The 21,599-nt window shown below is 36.4% G+C and overlaps 1 protein-coding gene across 1 annotated transcript in view; it reads right to left on the bottom strand.

Moving 5' to 3' along the window:
• Window positions 1–2,314: 2,314 nt before the first annotated feature.
• Window positions 2,315–21,599, bottom strand: part of DCAF10 (DDB1 and CUL4 associated factor 10) — a 54,462-nt gene continuing 35,177 nt past the window's right edge. The window contains exons 3-7 of the mRNA XM_007456014.1: window positions 17,143–17,340; window positions 8,083–8,285; window positions 6,279–6,392; window positions 3,803–3,948; window positions 2,315–2,916 (exon numbers count right to left, since the gene is read on the bottom strand). Of these exons, the coding sequence (XP_007456076.1) occupies window positions 2,548–2,916; window positions 3,803–3,948; window positions 6,279–6,392; window positions 8,083–8,285; window positions 17,143–17,340 (1,030 nt within the window). The 3' untranslated portion in view covers window positions 2,315–2,547. The remainder of the gene's footprint in view (window positions 2,917–3,802; window positions 3,949–6,278; window positions 6,393–8,082; window positions 8,286–17,142; window positions 17,341–21,599) is intronic.

The raw sequence follows: 21,599 nt of genomic DNA, 5'->3' as shown, positions 1-21,599 counted from the left end.
TGCGGTACACAGGCCTCTCACTGTTGTGGCCTCTCCTGTTGTGGAGCATAGGCTCTGGACGCGCAGGCTCAGTGGCCATGGCTCACGGGCCCAGCCGCTCCGCGGCATGTGGGATCTTCCCAGACCGGGGCACGAACCCGTGTCCCCTGCATCGGCAGGCGGACTCTCAACCACTGCACCACCAGGGAAGCCCAGTAGCTTATTTTTAATGTCAGCATTAGGTGTTTTTGTCTCTTTATTTTCTCTTAAATATGTGTTTTTAAGAAAGTTTATAGCAAACCTGTGTTTTCACTGTGGGTACTTTTTTTGATGACTAAAAAATTTCCAGGGCTTCCCTGGTGGCGCAGTGCTTGAGAGTCCGCCTGCCGATGCAGGAGACGCGGGTTCGTGCCCCGTTTCGGGAAGATCCCACATGCCGCGGAGCGGCTGGGCCCGTGAGCCATGGCCGCTGAGCCTGCGCGTCCGGAGCCTGTGCTCCGCAAATGGGAGAGGCCACAACAGTGAGAGGCCCGCATAACGCAAGAAAAAAAAAAAAAAAAAAAAAAAAATTTCCAATTTTTTTTTAACATCCATGGTAAGAAAGATCTAATTTTTAAAATTTGTCCTACAGCCAACATCATCCAAGTGAGATGTAACCTCTGTACGTGTGTGAATGGCTGTCTGGCAGGTTCTACAAAAAGTGTCATTTTTATTCATGTATTTGGGTTGCTTAAACATTTCTATAAGATTTAAAACACTTTTCTTCTTATGGCTGGAATTCTCAGCATTGATACTCCCATGCCTTCCTTTTTCAATCTACTGGCCAGTTTAAAGATATTCACAATAATACAACTTAAAGACAAAAAAAGTGTTCATAAGTCATTGTTTTAACAGCCAGCATAATACAGTAGAAATTGCCCTGAGCAAGGAATTAAGAGACTTGAATTCAAGTCCTGGCCCTGCCACTAATTTTGCAGGATGACTTTAGGCAAGTCACTTAACTTCTCTCATTCATCTAATAACGAGATTGAGTCCATTTTAAGTTACTTTCTACCTCTAAAATTGCTTTTATTTGCTTATTTTTAAAATAATCAAAACACCTTCTGGGAGTTGTGTTAAGCACCTGATGGGTACAGAAATATTTACTGATGTTTAAGGTAGTAAATATTTGAAGCTGTGATCCAGGAACCACCTGAATACAGATTACTTGGGGTTCGTGTTAAAAATACAGATTCCTGTCCTCCCTGGCTGAATCAGAACCTCCTAAGGTGAGGGCCAGGTTTCTCTATTTTTCACAAGCTCCCCAGTGATTATAATGCACCCTAATGTTTGAGAACCACTGGCCTAAGAGAATGTGTTCTAAGACGGAAAAAGCTAGCATGTGGCTCAAATTACTCCAGCCTCTGGCAAATCTCTTCTAAGGACAGTCCCATTCAAAGTGGAGGAGACTAGAAAAAAGCTGCTTACTTGAGCAGAGTCGTCAGCCTTACGCCTGGCCCCTGCGTGATGCTTTTTACTTGCTGTGTTCCATAACAAAACACAACAAAAGGTCTTAGTCATGACACCCAAGTCACGGACCACCACAGTTATGACAACAGCTTGAAGACAATCACAGTTCTCCCTTCATTAACGGTAAGATAGTTAAGCTCAAGGAAGATGAGAAAAACACGTCTTTACTCTCGATTTTCCCTCCACCTGTCATCCTCTGTGATTCAAGTAATCTGGCAGAGGAAACAAAATCTAAGCCACATTGTTCTCATCACTCTGTGGCCAGATAGAAAGTATAATCTAATAAATAAATCCTCTTCTATACAATAGAAATGACCAAAGCCCATTCCTTCACCTCTTTTCCTTTCTAATGCTGTTGACAGGAACAGAATACCAAGTAAGGACACATGCTACAGATTTAAAAATTCATACAAATAAACTACAAAGAGAGGTGGTAATTGTTTTTCTAGAATTTCACAACAAAATCCCTCTCACAGTGAAAAATATGTATAATTTTAACAGGAAACTTAAAAGACATTTTGCTGCAAAACTATAACAGTTGTAAGAATAATGCCATTATCTGTGCTCATTATAGAGAAACAACAGCAACTTTAAAAGACCAAGTATACTGATAAGATGAAATTTCTTTTCAACAACCAGTATGCCAACATCAAACTTCTGGGTTTTATTCAACACTAGCATCACGAGTTTCTCCTAATCCAACCAAAACTCCTGCCAAATGTCCACAAAATTCACACCAAAATCAGAAAAGAGAATTAAAAGAAAGAAACGTGACAAGAGCTACCATGCAAAACAACCAGCAGAACTGGAGTTCAGTGGCACAGATCAGCAGGAGCCTAGGAATGCTGCAAAAGATGGTGCTGCCTGGAGTCTAACTTGGCGATGCCCCTGTGATGCTGGATGACCAAGTACTCAGGTCACAGGTGTGTTCATGGACCCATAAGAACTAGGATTTTGACCCAAACTTTTAAGATCTTCTAAAAAGAAAATACTTCACCTAAATTGAAGTAATATATAATTCAAACACCAGAAGAGTTCCTTATTTGATGTAAGTTGTGCCTAAAACTTTGGCTGATACAAAGAAACCCGTCCACTAAGGCACCCGGAGGCGATCTGACAATGTGTTGGAGAGAACTTTGTCGTCAGTACCACATCATTATGAGAGTACAGAGAACGGATCACCCGCAGGGGACTGGCTTCTTTGGGCAAACAGTCAATAAGTTCACTGCACTGTTTGTCAAATCCCAACAAGCGAATACCGTAGCCATGCGGGGAAGAAATCATTCGCCCATCAGGGCTGAAGCAAAGTTCTTTGATATAACCCCTGCCTACGTTGGCTTCTTCAATGTAATGAGTCAGTCGTAGAGAACAGCGAGGTGAGACTGGTCGCACAGGGGCTCCTTCTTGGAATTCATAGACACAAGTCCACTAGAGGGAGAGAAGAAAGACAAATCATAGAGCCTCATAAATGGAGTATAACCTTTAAAAATTGTGAATAACTATACTGTCACCTGTAACTTAAATAATATTGTACAGCAACTATACTTCAACTAATTAAAAAACAAAAAGTTACAGAGTCCCAAACAGTGGCTCCACAGAATGCCAAAGCTACAGAATTGTTCCAAGAAATCATTCAGATGAATTCTACCCCTCTCCCAACTAACAAAACTTGTAGGTCCCATACTGTCTTATCTACATTCATATCAAGGTTATTCTGTACTATGACACTTTAAAGCCTTTTATTCCCTGAGGCCACTGTGACTTCTGAAGTAATAATTCCCTTCTCTGAGAGTAACAAGAATCTTGATATTTTAGGGTTAAGACATCTAAGCCCTAGAATACCTCTCCTCCTACACACTTCAAAGACTCTTCTCTCCTGTTAGCTGTGGCTTCTAGAGCTAGTGACTAGCTAGCTCTGGAAAGACTCCTGCTTTTCAGAGTAAGGAGAATCATAAGCTCATATAGGATCTTTCCCCCTAGTTATCAGTTCAGTCCCTTCCTTTCCCAAAGCTTTCCCTGTTTTTTAAAAAGAGAAAATCATAATACTCCATTGGCTTATAGCAAAACCTCCCATTTAGCCAGCTGAGCTCAGTCCTATGTTTACTATATAAGGGGTTTTTTACATTGAGATGAAGGAGGGAGGAATTAAGCTGGGCTCAGTCTGAGCTGATGACTCCTTTAAAGTACTTCCTGCTTGCCACACACAGAACAGAGAGGAGGAAGGATTTTGAAGGGATAAAGACACCGTGAGCACACATGGCAATGGCAGTTTGTTCAGTCAGCCCCACTGAAGGTGGAGTGCTGCTGCCCATACCTCCTGATCATCAGTGTTGCTTGAGCACCGAAGAAGAGTGGCCCAGCCTTTTGGGTGCAGCTGTAACGATGTGATGCAATTTCCACGGTCTCTCTCACCAGGAACTTCAGGGGTTAAGACTTCAAGACTGTTTCGTGGTGAAATTCCTGAGATATGAGAAAATTAGGATGTGGAATTTGTATTATCAAAGGACTAAGGTAGCTCATCAAAGCTTTGATTTCTGGCAGCCACCCTCATGCCTTTATTCTTCCATCTGCCCCTTATCCTACCACATGTAAAAAACCATGGTGCCCTTCAGCGTATGGGGTATGTGTCTTTGGGGTGGGTATGGGGGAAGGGGTATGACAGAACTAAAGAATCCAAGTTCCTGCAGCAGGAATCAACAATAACGTAACACTAAGGCGTTAAAGCTGACTAGGAATCCTTTTGATTTGGATCTACATCTCAAGTTATGTGACATGAAAGGAATCTGGAAAAGTAAAAGACAACAATTCTCATCTCAGAGGACCTGATGCTCTCTAGTCCAGAGAAGGAAATACCTGGAAGCCGTGAGGACTGCCTTTATATAGATGAAAGATGTGTGCAAGGAGCAGGACTTATGGCCCCCAAGGACAGTACTATAAACAACAAATCAATGCATAATTTTGGAGGTAAGAGAGGACAACTCACACAGGACATGTCAAAACAAGGGGTGGGAGATACTGCCAATTGTACATATTCCTGGTACTATGCTATGGCCCATCATTTCTTTCTACCTGGCCCCCAATGAAATTGCTGTAGTGAGCCATTGTTACAAACGGGAGTATGTCATATCCCTCAAGTATGTGGAGAACCACTTTCATACATATTGTAAGGAAGCAGCTTAGAAATTTATTATCAAGAGAAATATTTCAACACTTCTCTGCCTATAGGAGTTGCTTTAAAGATAATGAGCTGCCTCTGTCAGACCCTTTGTGAATTATTTCGCACTTAGATGTGTTATCTTCTTTTAAAAGCTTCCCTTTAGATTACTGCAGCATTGACAGAAACCTATGACGATCTAAATTACATTCTCACAACCAAATTATACCTAAAGAATTATTTCACATGTGATTGAACCTTAACAACAATTTTAGAAAAAAACCAAACCCTACTTCAAGAATTTTGAAAATCTATAAAAAAAAAGCAGAAAAGAAACCCATTCTGAATAAGTAAGCAGTGATTTTTGAGCTCTGCTCCTTGGAGGTTGCTCAAGAGCTGGCAAAAGGGGGAAACCATACAGGGCCAGGGTAGAGATGGGGCAGGGAAGACTGGAGGGTCAAGGGCCTCCTTAATTTTACTTGAACCAAAGTTACTTCACTCTTATTTGTGCTACATCCCTAAGAATCCACAGGAGAAATGTTACATATGTGGGCATAAATCTCTAAGAAGAGGAATATTTAACCTTAAAATGAGACATCATAGTCTTCAGCATCCAGAGGACAGGATGGTGGATAGTCTATAGGTTTAGGTTAGGAAGGTCTCAAACCATTCTTGGAAGTAGTCAGGCAAAGTAATCAAGAATGCATTTATTGAGCACTTACCAGATGAGGCCACCCAGGGAAAACACTAATTAGAAGTCTATAGTCCTGCCTCTAAATATCTAGGTAGGAGATATGCTTATTTCCAAAAGGTGACCCAAAATTACAAAAATATATATATCTGGCCATCAGTCCATCACGAGGAGAACAAACAAAAAGTGCTGTAAGAGCTTAGATGTGAATTAGTACGGAGAGGGATGACGAGTGAAATTTGCATAGGTAGAAAGCATTTCAATTAAGCGGTGGGTAGGACAGACTGAGCAGCTAGTTCTCCCAGATTGGCTGGGGAAAAACTGGCAAAAGTAGAGTGGGGCCAGATTATAGCTCTTTATCCCACAACCCCTCTGAGGCTGCCAGGCATTGCTGAGATAAGGAAATGGCAAAGCAAAAAGCCTGCTGGGCTGAAACCAGGCAACTTTCACAAGCACCTGATAAACTCATCCCTTTATATTTACATAGCACTATCACATGCGTAGTCTCATTTAATTTCTATAACAACCTTGATTGGAGTCCGTATTTCCCAACTATTCCCTCTCCAAACTAGACCAAACTAAATCCAGAAAATAAAACTAAAGTTCAAATTCCAACAAAAATGTAAGCCCAAGATATTCAACCCTAGAGACTGGTTAGCTTTTTGGGGTTTTGTTCGTTTGTTTTTTGATTTTTGGCCACACTGTGTGGCATGCGGGATCTTAGTTCCCCAACCAGGGATTGAACCCATGCCCCCTGCAGTGGAAGTGCTGAGTCCTAACCACTAGACTGCCAGGGAATTCCCTGGTTAGCTTTTTGAAAATGTTACTGAGGAGCAAGGAATAGCCTCATCTCTATTGGCTTTAATTTTTAAGGATTAAAATCAAACTAAAAAAAGCTATTTTAGAATCTATATTCAAGATTATGAAATGCAACTTTTGACCTACCTTCTCTTTGTGAGGCTCGTGACATGTGTTTCTCAGAAGATGAATTAGAATCACTATGATGAGAAGGTGAACCAGAAACTCTAGGACCAGATGAACTCGACAAAGTGGTAAGATCTTGAAAATACAAAACGTTCCGACAGTAAAGCTAGCAAAACTCTGGTAGTGTCTCTTAACTTCTTAATCATCTACTTGAACCATATTGTTAAAGTTCATCTGAAACATGGCAAGTACATATCCATCTAAAAGTGGCCTATAAAAAAGACTGAGGTGGGCAAGATAGCTCTTTGGAACGTCCAATCTAAGGCCTAGTCCCTTTCTAAAACCCTTTTTACATCAATGACTTCCTTAAGTGAAATAAAAATGAAAAGCCAAATAAACATAGGAACATCTTAGGTTTCCCATCATTTCTGTAGTGAAATGGAACAAGAAAATTCAGCAAGAATGAAAACTGAGCTGTTCAGCCTGTTGTTTTATGTTAGAATGGCATCCAAACAGGTCCATTACTGAGAACATGAACAGATCCTTCTTAAAGCATACCAACAACTTCTATCATCATTACTGAAATTATGTGAATACCATCTTTGAAATGCAATACAAACTTAACACTGAAATCTGGGAAAATAAAATGAGTGTCAGGTGAGTCTGACGTATCACTCCAAATAGCAGTCTCTATTTCACACTTTTCTTGTGGCTGCACATTTCTGTGGGGACTTCTTATTAATCTAATTTCTTTGGATGGTATTAAGTATCAGAATTACCTTTAGAAGACAGAAAACCTTCCTGGTTTTTAAGCAAAACATGCCAATTTAGACCTTCTAAATCACTACTTCTCACTAAGCTCACTAAGCTAAAGTTGATTATTAATGTTTAACCTAAAAATTTGAAATGAAAAGGACTGTACTTGCACATTAATGAAATCCCTTGCTTGCAAATAAGTTGGTAAAACTTAAATTTCTACTTTTAGCAGTGAAATTGTATTGCAGGCAACTGCAATACAATGAGGGCTGCACATTCCCAAAGGAGTCTTCAGAAGTGGCCCCGTGCATAGATAAAGATTCCAGCCATTTGAAGTTGATTTTAAACAACAATTTATGAACATTATGTTTTTCAAATGCTTAAGTATTTTTTTCTGAGTTCTTGTTCATAAACACAATATAATAACTAATGAGTATGTTCCTATATCAGCCCTCTTCTTCCTAAAGGTAGATATAATATAGTCTCTATCATTTAATGTAGTACAAAGTTTTCCTGAGCCCCATTTCGCTTAAGTCCAATGGAATTGGCAACAGGAAAAGGAACAGAGCTTTAGCAAGAGGATGTTTATAGTTCATGAGATAAGATGGCACCAACTACCTGTGTCTGGACATCTGAAAGTCTAGGATGCAATACAGACTTAAAATTAAAACTCTATATTGACTATAACTTAACAGCTCTGCTGGGTTCCAGAAAAACTTAAAAAAGATTGACAGTAATTTGGGCCATCACTAATTTTTGAGATAATGGTGATCTACAAATACTGATGAAGACTTTCTGGCTAGCAGAGGGCTAAAAAATTTTTTTTTAGAGTTAGAAGTTATTCTTCCTATATCATTTGTGAGACAGAGGCACAAATTAATACTATGTCAGAGATACGTGTAGATCATTATACTTCCTTGGGAAAAAAGCTATTACTGAGCTTTCCAAAGAATATCTTTTAACTTTCTTCCCTTCTTTCTGCTGTCATTCTCAGAATAGAAACATATACCATCCCCATGTCTGAGATTACTTAGAAAAAACTTTCTCTAATCAAAAAAGGAAAGCTTACCTGAACTTGATGTTGTTCTTCTTGCTCTCAAAATGGGATAGCTGCCTACTTCTAAAGACTTGGTTAAGTCAAGATCATGCAAAATCAAGAGATATCCAGAGGACGTTGAGATCAACATTTTGGAACAATCTGGTGTTAATCTCATTCGCATGAGAAAACGTGTGTGAAAGAATTTCTTATGTGGACACCCATCTTCTGTACACCTACAAAAGAAATCAAACCAACAAAACCTAGAGTTATCATAAATATAAGCATTCAGTGATAGTCATATTTTTGCCCTTCAAACTAGAATTTACACTTGATGTACACTCAGACTTATACATATGAAAAATTTTTGCTCACCATTCCTTCTTCCATCTCTAACTTTTTTTAAAAGATTATTATTTCTTTCTGAAGTATATTAAATAAAATTTTGTTGAGATAAACTCTCACTTTTTACTGTTCTGAAAATCTTTATTTCACTCTTTGATTAAAGGTTTAGCTGAGCCTATAACTTTAGGTTGATAGTTATTTCTTTCTGAATATTGAAGATAATATTCCAGTGAGTTCTGGCTTTATTGTTGCTATTTTTAAGTCTACTATCAGTAGAATTGTTACTTTGGATATTCTTTTTCCTTTCGTTGATCTTCTCCTTGTTTTGGAGTGTTGCAGTTTCACTATGACGTGTAAATTTGGATTTCTTTTCAGTTATCTTCATTGGGATTCATTTGACTTTCTAAATCTTAAGATTCATATTATTTATATATTCTGGAAAATTTTCCATCATTATTCCAATATTGCCTCTCACCTATTTTCTCTATTCTTTTGGAGCTCTAGATAGATATTTGAAACATTCCCATTTGACTCTCCTTGTCGAATAACTGCTCTTTCATGTTTTCTATCTCCTCATTTGCATATGTTGCCATCTTGGTAATTTTTCAATATCTTTCTTAACCTGTTTTTTAAGCTGTGTCTGCTACTTGTTTTTATAAACTTCAATAGTTCTATTTCCTTACTTCTTTTAAGTTCTATTTGGCTCTATTTCAAATCTGTATGATCTTTTGAATAGATTTTTATTCCTTGCCTATGTTTTTTAGTCCCCATTTTATTTCCTTTTTTATTATTTTTAAAACTGTGAACTTTGTCATCCCTACAGAAAAGTACATAAATAAGACATGTAGAATTTAAAGAAAAATGAACAGCTGTGATTCATCACCCATGTTAAGAGGTAGAACAATACCAGTACTTTAAAAGTCCCCTCTGTTTCTCTCTTCTGTAGCATCCTTCAGTCAGCATGCAGTGCTTCAAGCATGCAATAACTTTTCTTATCTCTCTGAGGATATTTATAGGTTTTTAAAATTTTAAGTTTTCTTCTCCCTATGTAGTCTCTACTTTTTCCAAGATATCTCCCCATTTGTGTAAGTCTTTTCATAGAAACTTTTGTCAAATGTCTGATTATGTTTGGCTGTCTGCTCATAATTAAGAGTGGGGAACTAAAAAGCTGACTGGGAACTCTGAGTGCAAGGGTAGGCTTGAGCTTCACTAAATAGGGTGAAGCCATTTTTTGAGGAACTCCTAATGTCAGTACCTTTAGTTCATTAACTGAAAGAACTTGTGAGGATCTCTAAATTCAATATTCAGTGTGCATATGGTCACTTAATCCCCCTGATTTTGGTAAGGTACCCAAGACTTCAACTGTGTCTGGCATCCTTTAATACAGATATTCTCTATTTTACCTCTTTAGAGAATAAAATTCAAAATCCCTGCTGAAATGCGAGGAGGTAAATAGCCCAGCAGTATGGATTAAGGGAGGAGATATAAGTTCTTAAATATCTTTCATCTGAATCCTTATTTTAGCTGCCCTTTCTGTTCCAGAGTACCGAGAGTTGCCAGTTACTGTGATTTTTGAGGATTTTGTATAAATATTCTTAAGTTCTTAACTTTTTCCCACTGCCAGTTTAGGATTCAGCTTTCTTGAACTTACTAAGTAAGTTTAAGTGAGTTGCTGAGTCGGTTGCCACTCATCTTCCTGCCTTCCAGATTTTAAAACTTTATTGTCATTCCTTCCTTTCCTATTTCCCCATCTTATGAGTTTATACCCTTCATTTTAAAATTTGCTTATATTTAATTTTAGAGGAATCTTTTCATCCATAGATTCTATTTAGGTCTTACAATAACTTAAATGAAATTTTAGTTTTCTCCATAATGGTTATACAGATCTCCTGTTGCAGTTTATTCCTGTGTACCAACTAAATTTTTTTAAAGTTTGTTTGTTTATTTATTTATTTATTTACTTACTTACTTACTTACTTATTTATGCTGTGATCTTAGTTCCCCCACCAGGGATTGAACCTGTGCCCCCTGCAGTGGAGTCATGGAGTCTTAACCACTGGACAACCAGGGGAGTCCCCAACTAAATTTTTTAATTACTAAAAACTATATACTTAAAAAAAATTTTAATTGTTTATAGTGATGTATAGGAACACTACTGATTTTTACATTTTGATCTTATATCTAACAATCTTAGTTAACGCTGATTAATTCTGATAATCTGTCAGTAGAATTTCTAGGGTTTTCTATATAGAACCTAGGTGTCTAAAAACTGTGGCCTATGGGCAAAATCTGGATCACTGCCTGTTTTTATATAAAAAGTTTGTTGGAACATAGCCATACCCATTCATGCATTGTCTATGGCTGCTCAGAGACAATATAGCACACAAAGCCTAAAATATTTATTACACAGTCCTTTATAGAAAGTTTGCCAGCCCCTGATACAGATAATCAATCGTATCATCTGAGAATGATAATTGTTTCATTTTTTCCTTTCCAATCCGTATATATTCCAATCCTTATTTATTTTACTGCACCAACTAGGACCCTGCCTCCCTCCAACCCAAAACAATAGTGAACAGCAGTAGTAATAGCAAGCATGTTCTCCTTCCTGATTTTATAGAGAAAACTTCTAAAGTTTCACCATTTTAAAATGTGCTATAGGTTTTTAGTGCCTTTTGATCAGTTTCCTTCTATCTAGTCATCAATACAATCCAATTTTAGAACATTTTCATCATTCTAAAAAATCACTCTTGCCCATTAGCAGTCATTCCCTTTCCTACTCCCAGCCACAGATAACCACTAATCTACTTCCTGCCTATTGCTGACATTTCATATAAATAGAATCATACAATAAGTTGTCTTTTGGTTTGGCTTTTTCACTTAACTTTTTTGAGGTTCAGCCATATTGTAGCACATAATAGTACTTTGTTCCTTTTCAGTACCACACAGTATTCTATTGTATAGATATACCACATCTTGTTCATCCTTTTACCAGTTGATAAGTATTAAGATTGGTTCTATTGTTTTGCTATTATGAATAACACTATTATAAGCATTCTCTGTGCGGACATATATATTCATTTCTCTTGGGTAGATATCTAGAAGTGGAATTGCTGGGTCATATGGCTCTATGTTTAACATTTTGAGAAGCTGTCAAACTGTTTTCTAAAATGGCTGTACCATTTTATATTCCTACCAGCAATATATGAAGTTCCAGTTTCTCCATATTCTTGCCAATATTTGTTGCTGTCTTTTTTGTTAAAGCCATCTTATTAGATGTGAAATGGTATCTCATTTTGGTTTTAATTTGCATTTCCCTTAAGACTAATGATGTCAAACATCTTTTCAGGTGCTTATTAATCATTTGTGTATCACCCTTGGTGAAATGTCTATGTCAATATCTTGCCCATTTTTAAATTGGGTTATCTGAATACATATAAGTGAGTTAGAAGAATTCTTTATCTATTCTGGACACAAATCCTTTAGCAGATGTGATTTACAAATATCATATCCCATCCTGTAGTTTTTCTTTTCACTTTCATTTGTTGAACAGACTGTCCTTTCCTGAACTACTGAATTACTTTAGTACCTTTATTGAAAATCAGCTGATCATAAATATAAGGGTTGATTTCTGGACTCAATTCTGTTCCCTTAATTTATATTAGATGTCTATCCTATGCCAGTACCACACTGTCTTGATTACTATGGCTTTGTAGAAATTTCTGAAATCAGGAAGTGTGAGTCTTCCAATTTGTCCAAAAAAAAGGCAGCTGGAATTTTGATAGGGATTGCCTTGAATCCATAGATTAATTTGGAGAGAATTGCCATCTTAATGATATTGAGTCTTCCAATCCATGAGCATGGAATGGTCTCTCCATTCGTTTATATCTTCTTACATTTCTTACAGCAACGTTTTAGTTTTCAGCATACAAATCTTGTACTTCTTTTGTTAAATTCATTCCTAGATATTTTATTGTTTTTTAATGCTATTAGTGGAATTTTTTTCTTCATTTTTGGACTGTTCATTGCTTTTGAATAGAAATACAATTGACTTTTATATATTAATCTAGTATATCTTATGACCTTGCTGAACTTATTAGTTCTAGTAGTTTTGTGAATTCAAGATTTTTTTTTTTTTTTTTTTTGTGGTACGCGGGCCTCTCACTGTTGTGGCCTCTCCCGTTGCAGAGCACAGGCTCCAGATGCGCAGGCTCAGCAGCCATGGCTCATGGGCCTAGCCGCTCTGCGGCATGTGGGATCTTCCCAGACCGGGGCACGAACCTGTGGCCCCTGCATCGGCAGGTGGACTCTCAACCACTGCGCCACCAGGGAAGCCCCAAGATTTCTGATATATAAAATCATATCTTCTACATATGAAGATAGTTTTACTTCTTTCTTTCCAATCTAGATGCCTGTTATTTTTCTTGTCTGTACTTCCAGTGCAGTTGTACTTCCAATACAATGTTGTATAATAGTGGTGAGAGCACACATCCTTGCCTTGTTCCCAGTCTTAGGGGGGATGTATTTAGTCTTTCAACATTAAGTATGATTTTAGCTGTAGGTTTTTCATAGCTGTCCTTTATCAGGTTGAGGAAGTTACCCATTATTCCAACACCACAAATGGGTGTTGGATTTTGTCAAGTGCTTTTTCTGACTTTATTGAGATGATCATATATATGGGCTTTGACCTTTATTAATGTGATGTATTACATTGACTTTTAGATGTTAAACCAACCCTATCTATATTCCTGGAATAAATTCCACTTGGTTGTGACATATAATCCTTTATATATGTTGCTAGGTTTGATTTGCTAATATTTTGTTGAGAACTTTTATCAAATTTTTGGGAGAGGGATATTGGTCTGTAGTTTTCTATTCTTAATGATGTTTGTCTGGTTTGGTATCAGAGTAATGCTAGCCTCATAAAATGAGTTGGGAAGTGCTCTCCCCTCCTCTATTTACTGTAAGAGTTTGTGAGGGATTAATATTATTTATTCTGTAAATGTTTGGTAAAATTCACCAGTGAAGCGTTTTGGACCTGAGCTTTTCACTGTGGGAAGATTTTAAAATTCAATTTTAAACCAATTCAATTTCTTTACTTGCTATGTAGGTCAGTAGGTCTATAGACTTTCTATTTGCTCTTGAGTCAGTTTAAGTAATTTGTGATTCTGTAGGTATTTGTTTATGTAAGTTGTCTGATTTGTTGCCATAGAGTTGTTCATTGTATTCCTTTGTAATCCTTTTATTTTTTTTATAAGGTTGGTAATGATGTCCCTTCTTTTGTTTTTAATTATGAACAAATGTTGAATTTTATTCTTCAGTTGAAACAATCATATGGATTTTTCTATTTATCCTGGTGTGATAAATTATACTAACAGAATTTCTATTGATAAATCTTTTCATTTCTAGAATAAACCCAACTTGGTCATGATATATTTTTTAAATTAATTAATTAATTTATTTATTTATTTATTTTTGGCTGTGTTGGGTCTTCGTTTCCGTGCGAGGGCTTTCTCCAGTTGCGGCGAGCGGGGGCCAGTCTTCATCGTGGTGCGCGGGCCTCTCACTATCACAGCCTCTCGTTGTGGAGCACAGTCTCCAGACGTGCAGGCTCAGTAGTTGTGGCTCACAGGCCCATTTGCTCCGCCGCATGTGGGATCCTCCCAGACCAGCGTTCGAACCCGTGTCCCCTGCATCGGCAGGCAGACTCTCAACCACTGTGCCACCAGGGAAGCCCGGTCATGCTATTTTGATTAATATCTTACAGGATCCAATTTCCCTTTTTTAGAATATTTGCATCTACATTCATAGTACAGACTGACCTTTCATTTTGAGTTTGTGTATCAAGGTCATACCTGAGGTAAGAATTCCATTTTTCTGGAATCTGAACAGTTTAATAAGATTGGAATGTTCTGTTTCTTGTAATATTTGGTAGAAGTCACCTGTAAAATTGACAGGCTGCTGTTTTATTAGTAGATAGGTTTTTTTAAAAAAAATATTTATTTACTTATTTGGTAGCGCCGGGTCTTCGTTGCTGTGCGGGATCTTCATTGCAGCATGCGGGCTCTTTCTTTTTTTAAAAAAATCTTTTATTATTATTATTTATTTATTTAGGCTGTGCTGGGTCTTAGTTGCAGCATGTGGACTTCTTAGTTGCCACACATATGTGGGGTCTAGTTCCCCAACCAGGGATCGAACTCAGGCCCCCTGCATGGGAGTGTGGACCACCAGGGAAGTCCCAGTAGATAGATTTTAATTGATTTTTTTCATTTCTCTAATAGCTAAGGCAGAAGTGACAGCCCTGCATGAAAACTAGCCAGAGCTGATGCAGGTGGCAGTGCTGGAACTGGATCCTGCAATTAGTCTGCTATGTAAGGGGGGCTTCAGCTACTAGATCATAGGGAGAGATCTTGAGGAAAGTATCTCTAGAAGAGGTGCCACAGTACCCAGAAGGTGCCAGGATATGACACGTGGGGATGATCCATGACAGTGACTATCAATTAGTATGGAAGACGTTCAATCTTTTAACAACCTTTTCAGCTGAACCAGTGCATAATGGTTAAATATCAGTCCTGGTAATAAGTCTATTTCGGTTTTTCTATTTCTTCCTTAATCAGTTTTGCATAGGTGTATTTTTGTGTGTAAACTATTTCATCAAAGTTTTCAAGTATATTGGCAAAAGGTGATCTTATTATCTTTATATTTTTTATTGTCTTCTTTCTCATTGCTGAGATTGTGTCCTCTTTTTTTCTTAATGTATCTTATCAGAGAAAAGCAGGCTTTTAAAAAATCTTTATTGTATTTCATTTTCTATTTCATTAATTTCTGCTTTTTAAAAAATATATATTTATCATTTCCATACATCTACTTTCATCAGGTTTACCCTTTTTTATCTTTTTCAGACTTTTTGAGTAAGATGTTTAGTTCATTAATTTTTAGTCTATCTATCTCCTGATTTCACTATGATTTTTTTCTTTGATCCATGAATTATTTAGGAAGTAAGTTTATAAGTCTCTAAACCTGGGAATTTTTATTTACCTGTGGTTCATTAAACTGTACTGGGATCAGGGAAAATGGTTTGTGTGATAACAATTCTTTGATACTGGTTGAGACTTACTTCGTAGTCCAGAACACGCTCAATTTTTGTACACGTTCAAACTTTGCTTTAGAGGATGTATTCACTATTTGGGAGCAGAATTCTACATATGCCTACTAAATCAAGCTTATTAATATTACTAAAATCTTCTATAGACTTACTAGTTTTTTGGTCTATTTTATCTATTAGTAAATGAGAGTGATGTTAATATTTTCCACTGAGATGGAGATTCTCACTTTTTTCTTGTCTGTTTTTGCTTTTTATGGTTTGAGGCTATGTTATTAGGTACACACAAGATAAGAATTTTTATGTTCTAGTGAAATAAAGCTTCTAATATAGTACCTTTTTAAAATCACTAATAATGCTGTATGCCTTAAACTCTATTTTGTCTGCTATTAAAGTAGATATAACTATTTTTCTTTGATTTGTATTTATCTTTTATTTTTTCCCATCATTTTACTTTCAAACTTTGTGTTTGTATGTTTTAGGTATACTCCTTATGAAGAACATAGAGTTTGTTTCTGTTTTTTTTTTTTTTCTGTTTTTAATCCATCTAGTACTATCTAATAACGCTACATTAGTCCATATATACTTATTGTTGATATTAGATTATCTGCCTGTCATATTCTTGTGCTTCCTAATTTGCCTGTTTTTTTAAAAAAATGATTTTCGCCCCTTCTTCTCTGCCTCTATTGGATTGATTGTATTTTTTAGCTTTATCTTTCTACTAATTTGGAAGTTATTTATATTTCTATTCAAATTTTATTTCTAAACTAAAAAATAATTAGTCCTAAATTTAAACAGGCACACTTGTCTTAGTTTAAAGATAATCAGTAGCTGTATGCTTTGCTCAAACAATATGAATAACTAGAAATCTTTAAGAATATCCCCCTAGTTTTACATATGAGCTCTAAAAAGAATATTTCAGAAACATTCCTGGTGTATAACTGTATTGTCATTTTACCAAAGCTAGCAACAGGAATATTATAATTATTTCCCAAACTTCAACTCTTTCAATTCTCTATAAGGAGATATTCTACTGAAGTGTTTCACAACACAGGCATTAGTGACATTTTAGATGGGATGACTGGTCCCCTGTGCAAACTGTCCCGTGCATTGCAGAATGTTTAGAAACTCTGATCCCTGCTGATTAAATGCCAGTAGAAATCCTCCTCTCTTCTCCTGTAGTGACAACTAAAACTGCACTACACATTATTTCCAAACATTCCCCTAAGGATCAGTACCACTCCAACTGAGAAACCACTCTTTTAATGCATGAAAACAAAGTGCAAAAATTACAAAATAGATTTAGAATTGAAGGACCAGAGTGAAAAACATTTCAGTTCCACAAAGGAAATAATAACAAAAATATTTTTCCTTAAATTCAGGAAACTCATCTTATAAACCAGTTTTCTTCATTAACTATATTACTTGGTCTCCTTTCTACATAATTTTCTCCAAGTTTTTTAGTCACAATATGTGACTAAGTGCAAGGACCAAAAGATGGACTCACTTTCTGATTGTTTTTTCCCAAAGCCAGTTTCTTTCTCCTACAGAGATATGAGAGCTAAGACAGAACACTGAATTTGTTTACCATCTTAAAAACAGTTTTTTGTTGTTCATAATCCTAACATGACCTCCTATTCACAAACCTGTTGGTGTCCCAAATAATGACATTTCCATCAAATCCTGACGTTACTAAGAGTCTTGTATTAGTATCATATTCGATGTTCTTCACCCAGCTAGTGTGACCATGTAAAGTGCATACTTTGCTGTTCAGTTTTCTCAGATCCCATAGTGCTATTGTAGTGTCATCAGAGCAGGTAGCAAACAGCCGGTTATCAAGAAATCTACAAAGCAGAAAAGAAAAACTAGTTCATTTAATCTCTTATTAAAGAAAAACTGAGAAGCAGTCTCTGTATTAGGAATCAAGAAAACAAATCAAAAAAGGACTACAAACTCACTGTATAAACCCAGTGATTCTAATATATAATAAATAGTATAATTCACATAACCACAGAGAAGGATACTATGATTTAGTGAGGGCCATGTTGCAATTTTATCTGTTTTACATTATTGATTTTTACTCAAAACTAGAAATAGGGGTGGGTGTTTAGAGAACAGTGCTAGAGAAAACGAATTTTAGGATCTGTATAGGAAACACAAATGGTGAGAGACAATTTAATAGGAGACAAAGGAGATTTTGAATACTTAATTGCAAGCAAAACATGTTAAGCATAAAGTGTTCAAAATTATGAGAAATATTTACTCTGCTACCAATAACATCTCTATTTACATTTCTCTTTAGAATACATTTACATATAAAAATTGCTACTAAAGTGCCATAATTTTTAATCTATTAATTCAAAGCCATTCCCCAAATAATCTCACTTCTAGGACAACCAAGAAGAAATGGGAAAATTCTTAAAAAGGTACAGTTTCCCAAGACTGAACCAGGAAGAAGTAGAAAATATGAACAGATCAATTACCAGCAATGAAATTGAATCAGTAATTTAAAAACTCCCCACAGGGAATTCCCTGGCAGTCCAGTGGTTAGGACTCTGCGCTTTCACTGCCGAGGGCCCAGATTCAATCCCTGGTCTGGGAACTAAGATCCCGAAAGCTGTGTGGCGCAGCCAAATAAACAGATAGATAAATTTTTAAAAATTAAAAAATAAAAATAGGGCTTCCCTGGTGGCACAGTGGTTAAGAATCTGCCTGCCAATGCAGAGGACATGCATTCAAGCCCTGGTCCAGGAAGATCCCACATGCTGCGGAAGAAGTAAGCCCGTGCACCACAACTACTGAGCCTGTGCTCTAGAGCCTGCGAGCCACAACTACTGAGCCCACATGCCACAACTACTGAAGCCCATGCACCTAGAGCCTGTGCTCCGCAACAAAAGAAATCACCTCAATAAGAAGCCCATGCACCACAACGAAGAGCAGCCCCCTCTTGCCACAACTAGAGAAAGCCCACACGCAGCAATGAAGACCCAATGCAGCCAAAAAATAAATTAATTAATTTTAAAAACAAACAAACAAGGTCCCTGTGCTACTCTATAGCACAGGGAAATCTACTCAGTACTCTGTAATAACTACATGGGAAAAGACTCTGAAAAAGAATATATATATATATATATATATATATATATATAAAACTAAATCACTTTGCTGTACACCTGAAACTAACAAAACACTGTAAATCAACTATACTCCAATATAAAATAAATTTTTTAAATTTAAAAAAATTTAAAAAAACGACTTAGGGTGGGAAGCTGTTGTTACTTAGTGATTATATATATTTCAAAATAATTTTATGGCTATGCATAAATCAGTTTGTAAACTACATTAATAATAAGATTTTTTTAAAAACTTAAAAGCTTTTGTACAGCAAAGGAAACTATTGACAAAATAGTTTGAAAAGACAACCTACTGAATGGGAGAAGATACTGCAAATGATACAACTGATAAAAGGTTAATATCCAAAATATATAAACAGCTTATACAACTCAACATCAAAAAGTACTAACAACCCATCTTTTAATTTTTCCAAAGAGAAAATGCAGATGGCCAAAAGGCACATGAAAATATTAAAAAACCACAATGAGGTGTCACCTCACACCTGTCAGAAGGGCTATCTATCATCAAAAAGAACACAAATATCAAATGTTGGTGGGTATGGGGAGAAAAAGGAACCCTCCTCATACACTGCTGGTGGAAATGTAAATGGGTACAGGCACTGTGGAAAACAGTATAGAGGTTTCTCAGAAACTAAAAATAGAACTACCATATGACCCAGCAATTCCACTCCTGGGTATATATCTGAAAAAAACAAAAACACTAATTCAAAAAGATACATGCACTCCAATGTTTATAGCAGCATTATTTACAATTGCCATAGTATGAAATCAACCTATGTGTCCATCAACAGATGAATGGATAAAGAAGATGTGTTATATATATACAGTCAAATACTACTCAGGCATAAAAAGGAATGAAACTTTGCCATTTGCAGCAACATGGATGGACTTAGAGGGCATTATGCTAAGTGAAATAAGTCAGGGAAAGAAAATACTATATGATATCACTTATATGTAGAATCTAAAAAATACAACAAACTAGTGAATAAAACAAAAAAGAAGGCAGGCACAGATATAGAGAATAAACAAGTGGTTACCAGTGGGGAGAGGGAAGCAGGGAGGGTCAGGAGAGGGGTAGGAGGGGAAAAAAAAAGGGGGGGTTATTATGGGATTATATGAAATCATCTGTGTGAAACTTTTGAAAATTGTAAAGCACTACAGAACTTTAAAAAATCTTTCATTCAGTAAAAAAAGAGAAAACATAGCATCATTTTTTATCTATTAATTCAAAAGCATTCCCCAAATAATCTCACTTAGCAACATTTTATTAGGACCAGTCAAGATTACAAAATAGATAATTAACAGTTTTCCAAGGCAATAGAAATAAAAGCAAAACTACATAAATGGGACCTAATCAAACTTATAAGCTTACAGCAAAGAAAACCATAAACCAAATGAAAAGACAACCTATGGACTGGGAGAAAATACTTGCAAACGATGTGACCTCCAAGGGCTTAATTTCCAAAATATACAAACAGCTTGTACAACTCAATAACAAAAAAACAAACAACCCAATCAAAAAATGGGCAGAAGACCTAAATAGGCATTTCTCCAAAGAAGACATACAGATGGCCAATAGGCACATGAAAAGATGTTCAACATTGCTAATTATTAGAGAAATGCAAATCAAAACTATGATGAGGTATCACCTTACAAAATGGCCATCATTAAAAAGTGTACAAATCAGGGCTTCCCTGGTGGCGCAGTGGTTGAGAGTCTGCCTGCCAATGCAGGGGACGCGGGTTCGTGCCCCAGTCCGGGAGGATCCTGCATGCCGTGGAGCGGCTGGGCCCGTAAGCCATGGCCACTGGGCCTGTGCGTCTGGAGCCTGTGCTCCGCGGTGGGAGAGGCCACAGCAGTGAGAGGCCCGCGTACCGCAAAAAAAAAAAAAGTGTACAAATAATTAATGCTGGAGAGGATGTGGAGAAAAGGGAACCCTCCTACACTGTTGGTGGGAATGTAAATTGGTATATCCACTATGGAAAACAGTATGGAGGTTCCTTAAAAAACTGAAAACAGGGCTTCCCTGGTGGCGCAGTCGTTGGGAGTCCACATACCATTAAAAAAAAAAAAAAAACCTGAAAATAGAATTGCCATACGATCCAGCAATCCCACTCCTGGGAATATACCAGGAAACTCTAATTCAAAAAAAGACATGTACCCCAATGTTCATTGCAGCACTATTACAATAGCCAAGACATGGAAGCAACCTAAATGTCCATGGACAGATGAACAGATAAAGAAGACGTGATATATATGTACAAAGGAATACTACTCAGCCATAAAAAAGAATGAAATAATGCCATTTGCAATAACATGGATGGACCTAGAGATTATCATACTAAGTGAATATAAGACAGAGAAAGACAAATATGGTATGATATCACTTATATGTGGAATCTAAAAGATGACACAAATGAACTTATTTACAAAACAGAAACAGACTCACAGCCCTAGAAAACAAACTTATGGTTACAAAAGGGGAAAGGGGGGTGGATAAACTAGAAGTTTGGGATTAGCAGAAACAAACTACTATATAGAAAATAGATAAACAACAAGGTCCTACTGTATAGCACAGGGAACTATATTCAATATGTTGTAATAAACCATAATGAGAGAATATGAAAAATATATATAACTGAATCACTTTGCTGTATATCAGAAAATAACACAACATTGTAAATCAACTATACTTCTATAAAAACAAAAACAAAGTAGACAATTAAAATACTCTATAATTCAGATTTTTAATTATTTTACACTAATTTCTCAATCCTTAGAATATATTTTATATAAACACTTAAAAAATAACCTATCACGTTTTAATTTCTGCTTAATTCAACATTAGGATGCTTTCTCTAACATTCTTTTATATATAACTACCTAATCTCTCGCAGAAGAAATGAATTCTGGAGTTTCTTCTAAGAGATATATATATATATATATATATATATATATATATATATATA

Source organism: Lipotes vexillifer, unplaced genomic scaffold, assembly GCF_000442215.2.
Source record: "Lipotes vexillifer unplaced genomic scaffold, Lipotes_vexillifer_v1.1 scaffold920, whole genome shotgun sequence".
Lineage (NCBI taxonomy): Eukaryota > Metazoa > Chordata > Mammalia > Artiodactyla > Lipotidae > Lipotes > Lipotes vexillifer.
The sequence above is the reverse complement of the archived record's forward strand: the minus strand, read 5'-3'. Positions and strand labels throughout refer to the sequence as shown.